Source organism: Cetorhinus maximus, chromosome 16, assembly GCF_964194155.1.
Source record: "Cetorhinus maximus chromosome 16, sCetMax3.hap1.1, whole genome shotgun sequence".
NCBI classification, from domain to species: Eukaryota; Metazoa; Chordata; class Chondrichthyes; order Lamniformes; family Cetorhinidae; genus Cetorhinus; species Cetorhinus maximus.
Window position 1 is genome coordinate 91,017,578 of NC_135894.1, and position 21,717 is coordinate 91,039,294.

The 21,717-nt window shown below is 43.5% G+C and overlaps 1 protein-coding gene across 1 annotated transcript in view; it reads right to left on the bottom strand.

Annotated features, from left to right (window-relative positions):
- LOC144691902 (uncharacterized) overlaps positions 1–20,999 on the bottom strand; it is a 40,404-nt gene extending 19,405 nt beyond the window's left edge. Inside the window, exons 1-6 of the mRNA XM_078560477.1 lie at positions 20,740–20,999; positions 18,065–18,319; positions 12,175–12,287; positions 4,646–4,865; positions 1,369–1,506; positions 1,143–1,280 (exon numbers count right to left, since the gene is read on the bottom strand). Coding sequence (XP_078416603.1) covers positions 1,143–1,280; positions 1,369–1,506; positions 4,646–4,865; positions 12,175–12,287; positions 18,065–18,319; positions 20,740–20,818 — 943 coding nt within the window. The 5' untranslated portion in view covers positions 20,819–20,999. The remainder of the gene's footprint in view (positions 1–1,142; positions 1,281–1,368; positions 1,507–4,645; positions 4,866–12,174; positions 12,288–18,064; positions 18,320–20,739) is intronic.
- Positions 21,000–21,717: the final 718 nt, after the last annotated feature.

Sequence of the window (21,717 nt, forward strand, 5' to 3'; positions counted from 1 at the left end):
AATGCTGAAATGCTGAAGTGTAGCATCCCATATACACGTCACCATTATGCATTTTAGTGAAATGTAGCGAGAAATTCTTGCCTAGGAGCATTTGTGGAATACGGATTTCTCTTCAAACGTTCTCTTTGTATCTAATATATCCACAGTAATCACCAATAGAAATGTAAGGCTGGAAATTAACATCTGCTGATGCTAGCAGATAATGCAAAGGTCTTGGAGCTGGTGTAGATGAGCTTTATTGGAATGAAGCCAAGGAATGAAGGATTTTAATTATACATGGACACATTGAAGCTAGGGTTATGTGCCTTAGATGGGGGAATGTTAATGGGGAAATTTAATACAGGTGTTCAAAGTTAGGAGGAGTGTTTTTTTGTCTTCTGCTCAGATCCGCAGACTGATGAACACTTGTGACTAGTTGTTGAAGTAAATGAGGAGAAATTGTTTCCACTGGTGAATGGGTCAGTGACCAAATGTGTATTTTTAAAAAGAAGAGGGGCGGGAACCTCGAGACTCACTTACAGAAATATTTGATAACGGTAAAGCCGTTAATAAAGCAGATACATTCCTTTGCTTTAAAGGAAGAGGCATACTGCATAAAAGCAAGGGAGTTAGTCTAAACCTTTATCAAACACCAGGTAGGCCTCAATTCAAGTTGTTATGATCTGGAATGCACTGAATAAAGGGATGGTGGAAACAGATTAAAAAGTCACATTTAAGAGGGAACTAATTATATAATTGAAAAGGAAAAATGTAAAATGAAAAAATGTTATGGGGAAAGGGCAGGCCAATGGGCTAATTGGAGAAAAATCAGCATAGGCATTATAGGCTGACTGGCCTCCTTCTGCCTGAAAAACTCAGTGACTTTACAACATTCCTCTTGACATTCCTCTATTTGTTTAAACAAGTCATTAATCACCACCAAATTCTCAAGAGCAATTAGGGATGGACAATAAATGCTGGCCTAGCCAGTGATGCCCACATCCCGTGAATGAATTAAAAAAGGAGCTTTAAAATGGCGCTAAGATGAACGTAATGTAAGCATGTAAAGCGTTCACATAGCAATGTCACCAAGATTCATGTTGAAACATTTTCACATTCCTTCATATCTCACCACTCCCGTTTTAAACTGTTCAGATCTTTACCTCTGCACTGTGTTCCTGGGTTTGCTGGGTTGGTATCTACAATCCCCTGGAAACAACTACAAGAGAAATTTCCTGGCGTGTTCATGCAGTCAGCTAAATCAGAGCATGTGTTGTTCCCAGTCTGACACTCGTTGACGTCTGAAACAAGGATTAGATCAACACAATCAAAGTAAAGGTTACTTTACCCAATGATTTAAAGCAATATTGAACCCAGGAAATGTCTTACCTTCACATGTCCTTCCAGGTACACTGGGGCTTTTATCTCTGAACCCAGCGTTACACTGACAGGTGTAAGTTGCGTTCTGTCTGATACAAGTTCCATTACCTGAACAATCATTCAGCCCAGGCTGACAGCTGTCTCTGTCTGTAAAGAAGAGGGAAAATCGGTGTTAAAACACTGCTTCAATCTGAATTTAACCAGCTTGGAAGTATTTGAAGAACTGATAAGTATGGAGTTTCATTTGACCCCTCATTCCTCACTTTATTCCAATAGAAATGCCACCTCCTAATGATGAGTAACAATTAATGCAGAAAAATCCCAAAACAGTGTAGATGGACCATGTGACACGAGCTGCATAATGCAGTCAGTTTTGAGCCAGTCATAAAGAATGTTTATCTACATTCTCTTCTGCTTGCAGGAGTCCTGAATGAAATAAGTGTGAGGACTTAAAACCCAGCTTCCAAAAGTTACAAACCTAAAGCATAAAACTGCTCATAATGTGACACAAACTGGAATCAAATTGGGAATCACGTTGGGATTTGCCATAAGGATGGATGGTGTCGGAAATGGAAAAATTTACACTGTGTCTTTCTGGAATCAGGATTAAGGTCGATTGGAGGAAGGTTTCCTTTGGTTGCTGTCTTAGTGACTTTGTCAGTCTGGTGGGTATTTGCTAATTCCAACCGAATTACGATTGCAATTTTGCTTTATACACAATGATCTTTCCTTGACATCTGTTGAAAATAGCATTCAGAAGAAAACGCTTCCGCTCAGTTTCTGAGGTCACTTTAATCCCATCAGGTTATTTTTTTCCTGCACGTGACATCTATAGATAGTGCAAATTAATCAGTTGGATACACAACAGCATGCCAACAGATTAAGATTTTACACTTTTTAATATTTTTTCACTGGGCCCTAGAACATAGACATCAACTGAAGTTTATTCTGAAGTAGTCAACTAAAAGCCTAATCATGATAAAGTCAAAATGTTTTGATTTATTTCTTCGATAATAAAAATGAATGACGTCTTTATACAGTGTCTTTTACAACCACTGGATGTCTCAAAGTGCTTTTGAAGTGTAGTCGCGGTTGTAATGTAAAAAAATGTGGCAGCCAACATGCACACGGCGAATTCCCGTAAACTGCAATGTTTTAATGACCAGACAATCTGTTTTTGTGATGTCGATTGAGAGATAAATATTGACCAGAACACCAGGGATAATGCTCTTCTTGTCTACAAGATAGTGCCATGGAATCCTTTCATCCACAAGAAAAGGCAAATGTGAACTTGGTTTGACATCTCATCTGAAACGTAACACATCGAACAACGCAGTGCTCCCTCAGTATTGCACTGCAGTGTCAGTGTGGGTTTTTCTGCCCAAGCCCTCAAGTGGGACTTAAAGCAGGAAGCTTGTGACCCATAGAAACATAGAAAATAGGAGCAGGACTAGGCCATTCAGCCCTTCGAGCCTGCTACACCATTCATTATGATCATGTCTGATCATCCAACTCAATAACCTGCTCCCGCTTTCTCCCCATATCCTTTGATTCCTTTCGCCCCAAGACCTATATCTAACTCCTTCTTGAAAACATACAATGTTTTGGCCTCAACTACTTTCTGTGGTAGCAAATTCCACAGGCTCACCACTCTCTGGGTGAAGAAATTTCTCCTCATCTCAGTCCTAAATAGTCCACCCCATATCCTCAGTCTGTGACCCCTAGTTCTGGACTCCCCCACGAGAGGGAATATCCTTCCTGCATCCACCCTGTCTCGTCCTGTTAGAATTTTATATGTTTCTATGAGATCTCCCCTCACTCTTCTGAACTCCAGCGAATATAATCCTAACTGACTCAACCTCTCCTCATATGTCAGTTCTGCCATCCCAAGAATCAGTATGGTAAACCTTCGCTGCACTCCCTCTAGAGCAAGAACATCTTGCTCAGATAAGGAGACCAAAACTGCACACAGGTGTGGTCTCACCAAGGCCCTGTATAATTGCAGCAAGACATACCTGCTCCTGTACTTGAATCCTCTTGCTATGAAGGCCAACATATCATTTGCCTTCATTACCGCCTGCTGCACCTGCATGCTTACCTTCAGCGACTGCTGTATGAGGACACCCAGTTTTTTTGCACATTCCCCTCTCTCAATTTATAACCATTCAGATAATAATCTGCCTTCCTGCTTTTGTTACCAAAGTGGATAACCTCACATTTATCCACATTATACTGCATCTGCCATGCATTTGCCCACTCACTCAGCTTGTCCAAATCACACTGAAGCATCTCTGCATCCTCCTCACAGCTCATCCTCCCACCCAGCTTTGTGTAATCTGCAAATTTGGAGATATTACATTTAGTTCCCTCACCTAAATCATTAATATATATTGTGAATAGCTGGGGCCCCAGCATCGATCCCTGAGGTATCCCACTAGTCACTGCCTGCCATTCGGAAAAAGATCTGTTTATTCCTACTTTTTGTTTCCTGTCTGCCAACCAGTTTTCTATCCATCTCAATACGCTACCCCCAATACCATGAGCTTTAATTTTACACACTAATCTCTTATGTGGGACTTTGTTGAAACCCTTCTGAAAGTCCAAATAAACCACATCCACTGACACCCCCTCATCAACTCTACTAGTTACATCCTCGAAAAATTCCAGTAGATTTGTCAGGCATGATTTCCCTTTCGTAAATCCATGCTGACTCTGTCCGATTCTGCCACTGTTTTCCAAGTGCTCAGCTATTAAATCTTTTCCAATGGACTCTAGAATTTTCCCCACTACCGACACCAGGCTGACTGGTCTATAATTCCCTGTTTTCTCTCTACCTCCCTTTTTAAATATGACTCATAGGTGAGAGTGCTACCAACTGAGCCACAGCTGACACCCAATATCAATAATATCAATGTTATGTCAGCATTGCCCACCAAACTAAACATTATTCAGGTCTGACATGCTCGTTCTTCCCGCTATAAAGTCAACTGATGGAATCAAACCTCATCGGATCATCACCGTCTATAATACACGCTTTGCCAGGCATCCCAAAATTGTGGAGCTCTACCCAATCCTCAGTCTTCCTTTCTTCCTGAACACTTCAGACTTTGAAAAGCCAAGTTTGGAATCATCTATCTACTTTATGATTCAGCTTTCTCTCCCTTCTGTTCATTTTAAATTATTAGCATCACCCGCAGGCTCTTCTTTGGCCTTTCCTCAATTCTTCCAGAACGTTTCCAAGGCCTCTGAGGTCAGTGATTGAAATGCTTATTGTGGAATTCCTTACCTGAAATGGTCATGTTTTGAAGGTCTACATCGAACATTGTACTGTTGTTTAAAGAATCAGCAACCCATTTTTTGATATCGGTTAGAGGGACAGTCACGTTTGTTGATGTTGCTACAGAAAATTGAACAACCACACTCCCTTCTTCAATAGATGTGACAGTAATAGTCATTTTTCCACTCTTGATTAAAGCCTGGATAATGGCATTAAATCCTTTTGTCAACTGAAATGAAGGAAACAGAAACCCATTTCAGAGATATTTCTAATTGTTTTTCCCACAGAATGTCTGTGTGGCTAAAAGGCTCTTCATATTACACATTTCATTAAGGCAAGGCTACCCACATCCAGCCCTCAATCATATGTGGATACGAGTAGGGAACCTCTCTTCATAGCCAAATGGGATCATTTGCTACTAGTTCTCCTTCTCACAGAAAGAGTAAGCCAAATTAAATGGTTAATCATCTCATTGTTTAGGATTAGATCCTGCTGTTCCCAAAATGGCTGGTGTGTATGCATATAAAACAAGAGCTACTATGATTCATTGTGTGAAGTGAGCGGGGGAAGTAGGTTAAAGGGGTGGGACAGTATTCATGCAGCAGCAGATGTTTAAGGGGATATTTCATAATTCTCAGCAAAGATATATTCCAGTGAGAAAAAAAGACGTTCAGCACCATCTGTGGATAATTAAGGAGGTTAAAGATGGTATCAAGTTGAAAGAGTAAGCGTACACTTCTGTGAAGTTTATTGGTGGGTTAGAGTAATTGGACAGAATTTAATAAACAGAAAAAAAAATGAGCGCGAAAGCAATAAGGTGGGAGAAATTAGAGTATGAGAGGAAACTAGCTAGAAATATAAAACAGATAGCAAGAGTTTCTACAAGTATTTAAAAGGCAAAAGAGTAACTGAAGTGCTAAAGTGAGCATTGGTCCCTTAGGTCCTGAAGGTGAAACTGGGGAATTATACTGGGAAACAAGGAAATGGAGGTAATGTTGAACGGGCATTTTGTGTCTGTCTTCACTGTCAGAGGCACAACAAATATCCCAAGAATACTTGAAAATCAAGAGGTGAAAGGGAGGGACAGGCTTAAAACAATTACAATCACCAAGGGAAGGGTACTCAGAAAACAATTAGAACTAAAGGCTGACAAGTCCCCTGGACCCCGATGACCAGCATGGTCTTGAAAGTAGAGGCTGCTGAGATGATAGATACACTGGTTATCATTTTCCAAAATACCCTAGGTTCTGGAAAGATCCGATCACATTAGAAAATGGGAAACGTAACTCTCCTATTCAAGAAAGGAGGGACACAGGAAACAGGAAACTACAGGCCAGTCAGACTAACATCTGTCATAGAGAAAATACTAGAATCTATTTCTAATGAGATTATGGCAGGGAGCTTAGAAAATCTTAATGCGATCAGACAAAGTCAACCTGGTTTTGTGAAAGGGGAATTTTGTTGGACTAATTTATGAAAATTCTTTGAGAAAGTAACAAGCAATGTGGATAAAGGGGAACCTGTAGATGTGGTGTTCTTGGATTTCCAAAAGTCACTCTTGTTAAGGTGCCATATCAAAGGTTACAGCAGACAATAAAATTTCATGTTGTAGGAGGTAACATATTAGCATGGATAGAGGATTGTTTAGCTAACAGGAAGAGATTAGGTATAAATAGGTCATTTCCTGATTAGCAAGCTGTGACTAGTGCAGTGCCACAGGGATCAGTGTTGGGGCCTCAACTATTTACAATCTTTATCAATGACTTAGATGAAAGGACCAAAAATGTCATAGCTAAATTTGCTGGTGAAACAAAGATAAATAGGAAAGTAAGTTGTGAAGGGGACATAAGTAGCCTGCAAAAGGACATAGATAGGTTAAGTGAGTGGGCAGATGGAGTATAATGTGGGAAAATGTGAACTTGGTTCACTTTGGCAGGAAGACTAGAAAAGCAGTGTATTATTTGAATGGAGAGAGATTTCAATAGTCTGTGATGCAAAGGGATCAGGATGTCCCATTACATGAATCATAAATAGTTAATATACAGGTACAGCAATTGATCAGGAAGGCAAATGGGATGTTGGTGTTTTTTGCAAGGGGAATGGAATATAAAAATAGTGGAGTTTGCTACAGTTGTACAGGGCGTTGGTGAGATGACATTGGGGTACAGTATACAGTTTTGGTGTCCTTACTTAAGAAAGGGAATAATTGCATTCAAGGCAGTTCAGAGAAGATTTATTCGACTGATTCCCAGTATGAATTAGTTATCTTATGAGGAAAGGTTGAACAGGTTACGCCTGTATCCATTGGAGTTAAGAAGAATAAGAGGTGACCTTATTGAAACATATAAAATTCTGACAGGACTTGGCAGGGTAGCTGCTAAGAGGATGTTTCCCCTTATGGGAGAGACTAGAATTAAGGGACACAGTTTCAAAATAAGGGGTCTTCCATTTAAGTTGGAGATGAGGAGAATTTATTTCTCTCAGAGGGTCATTAGTCTGTGGAATTTCCTTCCCCAGAGAACAGTGCAGGCCTAGAATGTTTTTAGGGCTGAGTTGGATTGATTCTTGAGTTCTTTTTATTCAACAATTTTGTTGTCCATCTCTAATTGCCTTTGAGAAGGTGTTGGTGAGCCGCCTTGCTGAATCTTGAATCACTACAGTCCATGTGGTGCAGATACACCCACAGTGCTGTTAGGGAGGGAATTCCAAGGTTTTGACCCAGTGATACTGAAGGAACAGCAATATAATTCCATGTTAGGAATGTGTGTGGCTTGCAGGGGATCTTACAGGTGGTGCTGTTCCCATGCATCTGCTCCCTTTGACCTTCTAGGTGGTAGAGGTCACAGAGTTGGAAGGTGCTTACGAAGGAGCCTTGGTGAGTTGCTGGAGTACATCTTGGAGGCACTGCTGCCACTGTGCATTAGTGTTAGAGGGAGTGGATAATGAAGATGTGGATGGGGAGCCAGTTCAGCAGGCTGCTTTGTCCTGGATGATGTCGAGCTTCTTGAATGTTCAAATAATCATTTGGTAATACAGAATTTGAGCATTGCTGAAAAAAGAGACATGTCTAAGCTTTTCGTCTTGCACTCTCTTCACATGCAGTATGAATTGTTGTTTTCCCCTTATATTGATATTTTTACGAATGTCCTGATGAGTGCAGGACAAAAAGCTTAGACATGTCTCTTTTTTCATCAATATTCTTGGGTGTTGTTGGAGCCTGCACTTATCCAGGCAAGTGGAAGTTATTCCATCACATGACTAACTTGCACCTTGTAGCTGGTGGACAGGCTTTGGTGAGTTATTCTCTGCAGAATTCCCAGCCCCTGCCCTGCTCTTGAATCCACAGTATTTATATGGCTGACCCAGTTCAGTTTCTGGTCAATGGTAACCCCCAGGATGTTGTTAGTGGGGCTTTCAGCAATGGTAATGCCATTGAATGTCAAAGGGAGATGATTGGACTCTCACTTGTTGGAGATGGTAATTGTCTGCCACTTGTGTGGCATGAATGTTACTTGCTACTTATTAGCCCAAGCCTGATTGTTGTCCAGATCTTACTACATATGGACATGGAATGCTTTAGTATCTGAGGAGTTGTGAATGGTGCTGAACATTGTACAATCATCAGCGAACATTCCCACTTTTGACATTATGATGGAAGGAAGTCATTGATGAAGCAGCTGAAGATGGTTGGGCCCAGGACTCTACCCTGCGGAACTCCTGCGCTGATGTTCTGGAGCTGAGATGACTGACCTCCAACAATCAGAACCATCTCCCTTTGTGCTAGGTATGACTCCAACCAGTGGACAGATTGCTCCCAATTCCCATTGACTCTTGTTTTGCTAGGTCCCATTGATGTCACACTTGGTCGGATGCTGCCTTGATGTCAAGGGCAGTTACCCTCACCTCACCTCTGGATTCATCTCTTTTTTCCATGTTTGAACCAAGGCTGTAATAAGGTCAGGAGCTGAGTGGCCCCGGCAGAACCCAAACTGAGCATCAGTGAGCAGGTTATTGCCACTTGATAGCACCATTGATGACCCTTTCCATCACTATACTGATGCTGGACAGTAGACTGATGGGGTGGTAATTGGCCGAGTTGGATTTGTCCTGCTTTTGTGGACAAGACAGACTTGGACAATTTTCCACATAGCTGGGTAAATGCCAATATTGTACCTGTACTGAAACAGCTTGGCTAGGGGCGCAGCTAGTTCTGGAACACCCGTCTTCAGTACTATTTCTGGAATATTGTCAGGGCCCATAGCCTTTGCAGTATCCAGTGCCTTCAGATGTTTCTTGATATCACATGGAGTGAATTGAATTGGCACCTGTGATGCTGAAGACCTCAGGAGGAGGCTGAGATGGATCATCCACTTGGCACTTCTGGCTGAAGATTTTTGCAAATGCTTCAGTCTTGTCTTTTGCACTAATGTGCTGGCCTCCCCATCACTGAAGATGGGAATATTTGTGGAGCCTCCTCCTGTTATTTGTTTAATTATCCACCACCATTCACGACTAAATGTGACAGGACTACAGAGCTTAGATCTGATCCGTTGGTTGTGGGATCGCTTAGCTCTGTCTATCACTTGTTGCTTATGCTGTTTGGCACGCAAGTAGTCCTGCGTTGTAGGTTCACCAGGTTGACACCTCAGTTTTAGGTATGCCTGGTGCTGCTTCTGGCATGCCCTCCCGCACTCTTCATTGTACCAGGTTTGATCCCCTGGCTTGATGGTAATGGTAGAGTGGGGGATATGCCAGGCCTTGAGGTTACAGGTTATGATTGAGTACAATTCTACTGCTGCTGATAGCCCACAGCGCATCATGAATGCCCAGTTTTGAGTTGCTAGATCTGTTTTAAATCTAACCCATTTAACACAATGTTGGTGCCACACAACATGATGGGGGGGATATCCTCAATGTGAAGTTGAGTGTAAAAGAAATATCATTTTCTTTTCCTAATATTACTATGGGATACTGAAGCAGGCATGTGCATGTGCGGCTAATTTAATTAAACTAAAGACGTTCAGACCGCAAGGTTTGAAGCATCGAAGGGGTTAAGTGTAAAACAGGCATTTTGAAACAGAGATGGGTGAGCTAAGATGAAGTCTCAGCAGATACAGTTTGAATGCAATTTGCATTTGTAGATAAGTTGAGAGTTTGTTTGATACTGTACAACAGTCTCCAAGTAAGATGGAATTTATTTAAGGGAAAACAGATACATTTCATACAGCGCCACACAACAGACTTTTGAACAAAGCTAGAGCTCGTAGAAAAAAGGAACAGCAGCAACATGAATTAAAAGATTGGCTGAGTGACAGGAAACAGAGAGCGATGATTGTCAGACTGATGTGTTTGCAGTGGGGTTCCCCAGGGGACAATGGTGGGTCTCTTGCTTTTCCACATATAATAATGACCTAGGCATTGATGTACAGGGCACAATTTGATCATTTGCGGATGGTACGAAACTTGGAAGCATTGTGAAGTGTGAGGACGATAGTGTGAAAATTCAAAATGACAAGTTGGTGGAGTGGGTGGGCAAGTGGCAGATGACACTTAATGCAGAGAAGTGTGAAGTGATTTATTTTGGCAGGAGGAACATCAGAGACAATATCAAGTAAAGGGTAAAATTCTAAAGTGGATGCAGGAGCAGCCAAGCCTGGATGTATATGGGCATAAGTCATTGAAGGTGGTTGGATGGGTTGAGAGAACTCTTCATAATGCATAGAGTATTTTAGGCTCCTTTAATAGGGGCATAGAGCACAAGAGCAAGGAGGTTACGTTAAACTCGAATAAACCACTGGATCAGCCTCAAATGAGTATTGCATCCTGTTCTGGGAGCCACTCTTTAGGAAAGATGTGAAGTCATGAGCGAGACAATGCAGATTCACAAGAATGGTTTTGGGAATGAGGAACTTCATTTACATAGATAGACTGGATAATCTGGGTCTCATTTTCCTTGGAGAAGAGAAGGTTGAAGAAGATTTGATAGCGATATAGCAAATCATAAGAGGGCTGGACAGAGCAGATAGGGAAAAAACTGTCCCCACTGGTGGAAGGATCAAGAAAGAGAGGGCAAAGATTTAAGGTAATTGGCAAAAGAAGCAATGAAGGCTTGAGGAGAAACTTTTTCATGCAGTGTTTGGTTAGGATCTGGAATGCGCTCCCTGAGATTATGGTGGAGGCAGGTTCAATCATGGTATTCAAAAGGAAATTGGATTATTATTTGAAAAGGAAGAATGTGCAGGTTTATGTGGAAAAGAAGGGGGAATGACACTTGGCCCGGGATCTTGGGTGGGCCTGGCACACCGACACGTAAAATGACGCATGGCGACGTCAGGTGTGCGTCCCAACATCACCGCGCGTCATTCCGAGCTTCAGTTCGGCAGACGCGCACCAGGGTCGGCTGTGCACTCGCCGAACTGTCAAAGGTCTGTTAAGGCCATTAGTAATCCAATTAAACAAATTGACAGGGCTGCCCGTCCAACCTTAAGGTTGGCGGGGGGCAGGCGAAGAGCCCAGGCGGCCTTCACATTTTTGATGGAATCTCATCCACAGGCGGGAAGCGCTGAACGTTTCCAGGTGTGCGCCATGCTCAGCGGGCCTTAATTGGCCTGCCCACGTAAAATGGCGGCGCGCAGCTGATTGCGGGCAGCGATTGGCTCAGCACCTGCACGCGCCCGCTCCCGACTGGCCCAGCTGACGGGGAGAAAATTCTCCCCTTGGTGTTTTGCTCATTTGGTGAGCTGGCACAGACAAGATGGACTGAATTACCTCCTTCTGTGCTGTAATAATTCTGTGATTCTGTCAATTCTGTGATTCTGCATTGCCTTTTAAATTAATCATGACCGGCTAATGTTACATTTTTCTTTTGCGATGAAACCCAGTTGTGTCATAAGAACAAAAGAAATAGGAACAGGAGTAGGCCATCTGGCCCTTCGAGCCTGCTCCGCCATTCAATAAGATCATGGCTGATCTTCCTGTGGTTCAATTTCCACATTCCCATCTACCCCTGGTAACTTTTGATTCCCATGCCTAACAAGAATCTATCTACCTCTGCCTTAAAAATATTCGATGACCCCCACCTCCGCTACTTTCTGAGGTGGAGAGTTCCAAAGTCGCACAACTCTCTGAGAGAAAAAAAAATCAATTTCCCTGCGTTTTGTTTTCCTGTATTACCTGATTAGAATGTGGGCTATGGGTGGGTTTAGATGGCAAATGTTAAGATCTTCCAGATTACCCATGACAAAGCCATTGCTATCAGTGTATATTGTTACCCAAATGGAAAATTTGAAAGATATCAGATAGAGCTATATAATGGTTTTTGAGAACACTTGGCCATATTCATACACCTGACTTCTGTACTGAGAATAAGGCACTTTAGTATATACTTCGAAATCTCACAAACAGCAAAAGGTTCTCGTCTTTGCTAAAGCAAGCACATGCTACAGTATATTATCTTTCCATCTATTGACTCCTGTGACTTTTTTCCATACCCACACCCCCAACCCCCACCCACTACCCACGACACATGAATGACTTACTTCAGCAATGAAATTCTTTACAAATTCTTTGTGCTTCTGGCTGTTTTCATTTTTCAGATCTAGTGTGAACTCTACATTTGTAATCCTTGTTGACACCTCCACTACCACGGCAACTTCAGAAAGAGAAAAAGAATAAGTTACTTTTTGAGTAAAACCTAAAATGCTAATTTATATATGTTTCTACAGTTCTACTTCGAATTGGCAGTACAGACATTAACCTTCCACGCCCAATGAGAAGAGAGCGAGTGAGGAGTTAAAACAATGGTGAAGTATTTACTGCTCTGTTCTCGCCATGTCTCCTGATCACCACCTTTTTAACCTCCAGGTTTTGAAAAGAGTCCGAGGCCCCTGCCATAGTCAGTCACAGGTGTGATGACTATATTAAAGTTGGGGACCTATGACACGATTGAGGCCCCTTGTGCAACTTTAACTCAGGGGCTCAGAATTACCCATTGATCTGGTGCCAGCGATACTCAAGGATAAACAGATACAAGGCAAGAAGAGACTCAGCAAATTAAGTTCTTATAGTTATACCTGAGTCTCCTGAGCAAGAGTGTTCCTTTGGATCTCTCAGGGAAACTTATGGCTTCCCATATCTCACCATCCCCTGCATACAGCATCATATAGGAGATCATATAGGGACTATTGTGACTTGGACCTTCTGGGCTCTCGCCTCGGTTTCCCAGTGAATCTGGACCGGTAGATCGGGAAAATGTTCCTATGCATTCCTGTCTTCACATCTTTCCAAGAAGGCAATCCCAGCAATGTGAAATGTTTTGATCATATGTTTATGCAAAACAGTTTGTAATGAGGGAAATATGGCCTCCGCCATTGGAATGTTGGATTCCAGAAATTTCCAGCAGGCTAACGTGAGAAACAGCAGGAAAGCTTTGAGTTCTGAGCAGTTTAGTAACCTGCTGGGTTTCACCTGCTCACCCAACTGGAAACACCAGTGCGTAGTTTAAATCAACTCAAGAGAAGTGTAAATGGAGCGGAATGGGTATGATCATGAAGTACAGCAGCTCCAACATGGGTTAAGTGGGTGAGAGATGGTAGCATAGTGGTGTTGTAACTGGGTTAATAACCCCGAAACATTGGGTTCGAATCCCACCACAGCCAATGGTGGAATTTTAATTCCATAAAATGTCTGAACTTAATTATGAACACGTGTCGATTGTGGTAAAAACCCATCTGGTTCACTAATGCCCTTCAAGGAATGAAATCTGCTACCTACATGTGTCTCCAGAGCCACAATAATATCATTCACTCTTAATGCCCTCTGGCATAATCCTCAGTCTACCATTATCACCAAGCCAGGGGATCAACCCTGGTTCAACGGAAAGTGCAGGAGGGCATGCCAGGAGCAGCACCGGCATACCTAAAAATTAGGTGTCAACTTGGTGAAGCTACAACACAGGACTACTTATGTGCCAAGCAGCATAAACAGCAAGCAATAGACTGATCTATGTGATTCTACAACCAATGGATCAGATCTAAGCTCTGCAGTCCTGCCACATCCAGTCGTGAATGGTGGTGGACAATTAAACAACTCACTAGAGGAGGTGGCTCCACAAATATCCCCGTTCTCGATGATGGGGGAGCCCAGCATATCCATGCAAAAGATGGGGCTGAAGCATTTGCAACAATCTTCAGCTAGAAGTGCCAAGTGGGTGATCCATTTTGGCCTCATCCGGAGGTCCCCAGCATCATCAGATACCAGTCTTCAGCCAAGACTGGATTGGATTCACTCCACATTGGATTCATTTCACATGATATCAAGAAATGGCTGAAGGCACTTGACACCACAAAGGGTATGGACCCTGACAATGTTCCGGCAATAGTACTGAGGGCTTGAGCTCCAGAACTTGCCGTTCCTCTAGCTAAGCTGGCATGTACCCAGCAATGTGGAAAATTGCCCAGATATGTCCTGTACACAAAAAGCAGGGCAAATCCAACCTGGCCAATTGCTGCCCCATCAGCCTACTCTCAATACAAAAATGGAAAATCCTGGAAAAACTCAGCAGGTCTAACAGCATCTGTGAAGAGAAAGAAACAGAGTTAACGTCTTGGGTCTGTATGACTTCTTCAGAGCTAAAGAGAAGTAAAAATGTGATGAAATTTATACTATTTAAGGGGGGGTGGTGGGGTGGAGCAGGTGAAGCTGGATAGAAAGCCAGCGAAAGGTGGGGGCAAAGGAGAGATTGCCAAAGATGTACGAACAAAAGGACAAAGGGGTGTTAATGATAGTGGTACTGGCTAAAGGAGGTGCTGATGGTGGCATTAAGGTCAGAAAGCAGAATGTGATAATAGCAGGACAAGAGTAAGTCCTCTGGAAAGAGCAACATGAACAAGTGACAGATGGCCCTAGTTGGGGTGGGATGGGGGGAGGGGATGGTGGTGGGAAAAAAGATTGAAAATAGGATAAAAGGTGGGGTAAAACAATGGATAAAATTGAAAATAAATACAAATAAAAATAAGTGGATAAAAATTAAAAAATGAAAATGAATATTGAAAAAAGGGACTAAAGAAGGGGTGAGGAGGGAGGAGAGAGTTCATGGTCTGAAGTTGTTGGACTCAATGTTAAGTTTGGAAGGCTATAAAGTGCCTAGTCGGAAGATGAGATGCTGTTCCTCCAGCTTCACTGGAACATTGTAGCAGGCCAAGAATGGACATGTGGGCATGAGAGCAGGGTGGTGTGTTGAAATGGCAAGAGGCTGGGAGGCCTGGGTCATGCTTGCGAACAGACTGAAGGTGTTCCACAAAGCGGTCACCCAGTCTGCGTTTGGTCCCTCCAATGTAGAGGAGCTGTATTGGTAGCAGTGAATGCAGTGGACCAAATTGAAGGAGGTGCAAGTGAAATGCTGCTTCACTTGAAAGGAGTGTTTAGGCCCTCGGATGGTGAGGAGGGAGGAGGTAAAGGGGCAGGTGTTGCACCTTCTGCAATTGCATAGGAAGGTGCTATGGGAGGGGGATGAAGTGTTGGGGGTGATGGAGGAATGGACCAGGGTGTCCTGGAGGGAATGATCCCTATGGAATGCCAACTTGGGGGGTGAAGGGAAGATTTGTTTGGTGGTGGCATCATGCTGGAGTTGGCAGAAATGGCGGAGGATGATCCTTTGAATGCGGAGGCTGGTGGGGTGATAAGTGAGGACAAGGGAGACCCTATCATGGTTCTGGGAGGGAGAGGAAGGTGTGAGGGCAGAGGCACGGGAGGTGGGTCGGACACGGTTGAAGGCCCTGTCAACCACAATGGGTGGGAAACCTTGGTTAAGGAAGAAGGAAGACATGTCGGAAGCGCTGTTTTGGAAAGTGGCATCATCGGAACATATGCAATGGAGGCGAAGGAACTGAGAGAATGGGATGGAGTCCTTACAGGAAGCGGGGTGTGAGGAGCTGTAGTCAAGATAGCTGAGGGAGTTGGTGAATATTGATGAACAGTCTATCACCAGAAATTGAGACAGAGAGGTCAATAACGGGAAGGGAAGTGTCGGAGTAAGGACTCCATCTCATTCTCTCAATTCCTTTGCCTCAGTCACGTCTGTTCCGATTATACCATTTTCCAAAATAGCGCTTCTGACATGTCTTCTTTCTTCCTTAACCAAGGTTTCCCACCCACTGTGGTTGACAGGGCCCTCAACCGTGTCCGACCCATCTCCTGCGCCTCTGCCCTCATTTTAATTTTTAAATTTATATTTTTTACCCACTTAATTTTATTTATTATCATTTTTATTCATTGTTTTATCCCCAACTTTTATCCTTTTTTCAATCTTTTTTCCCACCACCGTCCCCTTCCTCCACCACACCCCCCACAAGGGCCATCTGTCACTTGTTCGTGTTGCTCTTTCCAGACTGCTTACCTTTGTCCTGCTATTATCACATTCTGCTTTCTAACCTTAATGCCACCATCAGCACCTCCTTTAGCCAGTACCACTATCATTAACACCCCTTTGTCCTTCTGTTCATGACATCTTTGGCAATCTCTCCTTTGCCCCCACCTATCGCTGGGCTTCTATCCAGCTACACCTGCTCCGCCCCCTTAAACAGTATACATTTCATCACATTTTTACGTCTCTTTAGCTCCGAAGAAAAGTCATATGGACTTGAAATGTTAACCCTGTTTTTCTCTCTCCACAGATGCTGTTAGACCTGCTGGGTTTTCCAGCATTTTCTGTTTTTGTTTCAGATTTCCAGCATCTGCAGTATTTTGCTTTTAGGCTACTCTTGATCATCAGCAAAGTGATGGAAGGAGTCATCAACGGTACTATCAAATGGCACTTGCTTTGGAATAACCTGCTCACTGACACTCAGTTTGAGTCCGGCAGGGTCACTCAGCTCCTGACCTCATTACAGCCTTGGTTCAAACATGGACAAAAAAGCTGAACTCCAGAGGCAAAGTGAGCATGACTGGCCTTGGCATCAAGGCAGCAATTGACTGCGTGTGGCATCAAGGAGCCCTAACAAAACTGGAACCAATGGAATCAAGGGAAAACTCTCTACTGGTTGGAGTCACACGTATCAACAAAGGAAAATGGTTGTGGTTGTTGGAGGTCAATCATCTCATTTCCAGGACATCACTGTAGGATTCCTCAGGGTAGTGTCCTAGGCCCAACCATCTTCAGTTGCTTCATCAATGACCTTTGTTCCATCATAAAGCCAGAAGTGGGGATGTTTGCTGATGATTGCATAATGTTCAGCAAAATTCACAACTCCTCAGACACTGAAGCAGTCCATGTTCAAATGCAGCAAGACCAGGCTTGGGCTGACAAGTGGCAAGTAACTTTTGCACCACACAAGTGCCAGGCAATGACCATCTCCAACAAGAGAGAAATAACCATCACCTCTTGACATTCAATGGCATTACCATCGCTGAACCTCCACTATCAACATCCTGGGGGTTACCATTGACCAGAAACTGAACTGGACCAGTCATATAAATACTGTGGCTACAAGAGCAGGTCAGAGGCTAGGAAGCCTGCAGCGAGTAACTCACCTCCTGACTCCCTAAAGCTTGTCCACCATCTGCAATGCACAGATCAGGAGTGTGATGGAATACTCCCCACTTGCCTAGATGAGTGCAGCTCCAAACAACACTCAAGAAGCTTGACAATGTCTAGGACAAAGCAGCCCACTTGATTGGCAATTTGTCCACAAACGTTCACTCCCTCCACCACCAACACACAGTAGCAGCAGTGTGTACCATCTACAAGGTGCACTGCAGGAACTCATCAAGGCTCCTTCCAAACCCATGACCACTACCATCTAGGAGGACAAGGGCAGCAGTCATATGGGAACACCACCACCTGGAAGTTCCCCTCCAAGCCACTCGTCACCCTGATTTGGAAATATATTGCTGTTCCTTCATTGTCGCTGAGTCAAAATCCTGGAAACTCCCTCTCTAACAGCACTATGGGTGTACCTACACCACATGGACTGCAGTGGTTAAAGAAGGCAGCTCACCACCACCTTCTCAAGGGCTATTAGGATTGGGCAATAAATGCTAGCCTAGCCAGCGATGCTCACATCCCATGAATGAATAAATGAAAACAGATCAATAGGGAGGGTACAACTCCTGACTCCCAGTCAAATATTCTGGCAAGGGTCTCCCACCCAATTCAAGTTGATAACATCTCCTATCTAAAATGCTAGCCTGTCTTCCCCCCTTGAGCACAGAAAGGCCCACTCTCAAATTACAAGTGGAAGACTTTGCTCAAGTCTGAACTGACTAAAGCCAATGCTCAGACCACAGAGCTACCCGAGTGTCACAGAGAAACAATGAGCTGTTCCGGAAACTTGATACCACAACCAATGTTCGGTCCTCCATTTACACAGCTCACGTTCAGGGTGGATGTGTGATGAGAAGGGGAAGCAAAATCTGGTTCATCAAACATACCTGTCCTGACCTTCCTTGTAATTGTCTGCTGCTGACCGCAAGTTGTAGTGGATATTATTATCTGATATTCAATGTCCGGCTGCAAACCACTAAATTCTGCTGCTTGTTTCTCAGTTTCAATTTGCTCCATGTAGTTCCCCGCGGAGATTGTGGCATTGAAACGAGGCTGTTTGAATGCGTTGTTAGTCTCCCAGGTGATGGAGATTACTTCACTTTCCACTGATATCAAATTAATACGAAGGAACCTCAGCGGTGCTGAAAAGAATATATTATTTATTATGAAGCATCAGAAAGAAAGAAACATACAATTACATACTGCATTTTATGCCTCAAATTGCTTCATGGAGAATGAAGTACTTTTGAAGAGAACTCACTATTGTAATGTCGGAAATATTCCAACAACAGCATGATCCCCAGGAACAACAATAGGACAATAACTAGACAATATCTTTGAAATAGCATAAGGGAATGCATAACTATTGGCCAGGACAATAGACTGCCTTTTCCATTAGGGAATACTATTGACATCCACATGCTGAGAGAGATATAGAGTGATACCTTTAGCCTGAGAGGTCAAGAGGTGAGCGAGGGTGAGATTGATTGGCCTGTATTCTCAGGAGTTTTGAAGAATTAGGGGTGATATCATTGAAGCTTTTAATATTCTTACAGGGCTTGACAGGGTAGATGTAGATAGGGTGTTTCCCTTGGCTGGCAAGTGTGGAACGAGGGGGCACAGTCTCAGAATAAGGGGCAGGCCATTTAATACTGAGATGAGGAAGGATTTCTTTACTCAAAAGGGTGGTGAATTTTTAGAATTCTGTACCCCAGAGGGCTGTAGAAACTCAATTATTGAGTGTATTTAAGACAATAACTGTTTGAATTCTGTATACTAAATGAAATCAAGGAATATGGAGATAGTAAGAAAAAATGGCACAGAGGCAGATAATCAGCCATGATCTTTTTGAATGGTGGAGCAGGCTCGATGGGCTGAATGGCCTTCTCCTACTCGTATGTTCCTACATTCCTATGTTCCTATCAGTGATAGAGCATGAATGCTTTCGTAGTAAAAAACAGGAGCAGTGGTGAGCCATTGGGACCCCAGGTTTTGCTCATGCATTCAATAAGATCATGGCTGATCTGATTGAGGCCTTATCTCCACTTTCCTGCCTGTCCTCATAAACCTTCACTGCATTGTAGATCAAAAATCTGCCTAACTCTTAACTACTTTTGCCAAACTTGTGAAGACGTTTCACTGCACCATGTGGCAGCACTTGGGGGCTCTCACTGTCTGTAATCGCATAGCAGAGGCAATCTGCACCACACTTTTTGGACTCTACGTCCCTATTGTCCGTGGGATGATTCCTCCTTGTCCTGCCTGCAACAGCTCTACAAATGCTTATGAAACCTCGGTGCCCTCATTGCTGTAACCACACCAAAACTGCTGGAGCTGGAAACGCAGGGTCTGCCTGTAACTAGCTGCAGCCTTTTAAAAGCTGCACAAGAACTGAATTTCCCTCTGCCCTGAGGTGCTCAATGATGAGCATTGTTCTCTCTTACATGACTAATGAGGAAGAAGGAGCAGTGGATTAATAAAAAAACTTTTAAAATCACACTGCTTTAATCTGCCAATAGGAGGAGATTCAAGGCCTCTCATTCTGATTTTGTCTCTTCCAATGATCTTCCTTCTCTTCTGGAAATGCTGACGCCCTCAGGAATAGAAGCCACAATCACACCCATCTATGGTCAATGGGCACCTTATGGTACAGATAACCCTCATAGTTTAGGTGATTCAGAAGGAGAAATCATCACTCAACCCAACCCTGTCTTCACCTGCTTTGCACACATTCAAGCAGGGATCTCTAGAGATAGACTAGCACTGATTTCCATTCCTTAACCCAATGATTTGAATTCACTGTTTGTGACAACTAGGATCATCAATAGCATTGGAGCCACTGCAGAGACTGAGTACATAACCTCGGCTCACATTTCAGAGCAATACTAGGGGAGGCCTGGATCATTGGAGGTGCCATATTTTAGATCAGAAATTAAACTGTCTTATCCAGAGATTCAGGTGGATGGTACATATCCCAAAAATCTACTTCAAGAAGAAAAGGAATGTGCCTGATGGCCTGATCAAAAAATTCAAGTATCACTCTTCTCATTGCGGCTTGTGGTGTCTTGCTTTGCACAGAATAATTACCCTGTCTACAAACTAACATTATATGCACTTCAAAGCAATTTGTTGCATGTGAAGAATGTCTAGTACAGATACAAGAGACATGCTAAAGCACTATAGGAATATAATTCTTACCATCTTATGGATTGGTTCTGAGACATTGAGAAATAGCAATTACCATGAAACAAATAACGGTAGATTAATCCTCAAAAATATTTCAGAAATATAACTATGTCACAACATATTTCCTTGTCTAGGCAAAGGGACAATTGATAAATGTTATCCATCTGTGAAATGAAGCTCCAGATGTCCAAAATCTCATGTATTTAATTAAAGTTCTCCCCTGTGATACGGAGTGGCCATTGAGTTATGTGACTTGTGTTAAGTAGTAATAAGAATGTGACAGAAAAAAATAACTTCTTCATATTAAAGTTTTCTCTGTGATGAGGGGTACATGCCTTTATAATGTAACGGTTATAGATTAAAATATTCAACTTACCACAGGCTGTAGTGAGTGATGTGGAGATAGGCGTGATGGTGGTTGGGGTGGTGGTTAAGATGGAGGTTAAAGTGGACATTGGCGTGGTGGTTGGGGTGGTGGATGGAGTGGAGGTTGATGTTGTCTTTGAGGTGGTTGTTGAGTTGGTAGTTAGTGTGGTGGTTGGGGTAGAAGTTGGGGTGAATGTTGAGGAGGAGTTTGGGGTTGAGGTTGGGGTGATTGCTGAGGCAGTTAGGGTTGGGTTTGAGGAGGAGGTTGGGATTGAGGTTGCGGTGATTGTTGAGGCGGTTGGGGTGGAGTTTGAAGAGGAGGTTGGGGTTGAGGATGGGGTGATTGTTGAGGCAGTTAGGGTGGAGTTTGAGGAGGTTGGGGTTGAGGTTGGGGTGATTGTTGAGGCGGTTAGGGTGGAGGTTGTGGAGGAGGTTGGGGTTGAGGTTGGGGTGATTGTTGAGGCGGTTAGGGTGGAGTTTGAGGAGGAAGTTGGGGTTGAGGTTGGGGTGATTGTTGAGGCGGTTAGGGTGGATTTTGAGGAGGAAGTAGGAGTTGAGGTTGGGGTGATTGTTGAGGCGGTTAGGGTGGAGTGTGAGGATGTTGGGGTTGAGGTTGGTGTGATTGTGGAAGCGGTTGGGGTGGAGTTTGAGGAGGAGGTTGGGGTTGAGGATGGGGTGATTGTTGAGGCGGTTGAGGTGGAGTTTGAGGAGGATGTTGGGGTTGGGGTTGGGGTGATTACTGAGGCGGTTGGGATGGAGGTTGAGGAGGAGGTTGGGTTTGAGGTTGGGCTGATTGTTGAGGCAGTTGAGGTGGAGCTTGTGGAAGAGGTTGGGGTTGAGGTTCGGGTGATTGCTGAGGCGGTTGGGATAGAGTTTGAGGAGGACGTTTGGGTGATTGTTGAGGCGGTTGGGGTGGAGTTTGAAGAGGAGGTTGGGGTTGAGGATGGGGTGATTGTTGAGACGGTTGAGGTGGGGTTTGAGGAGGAGG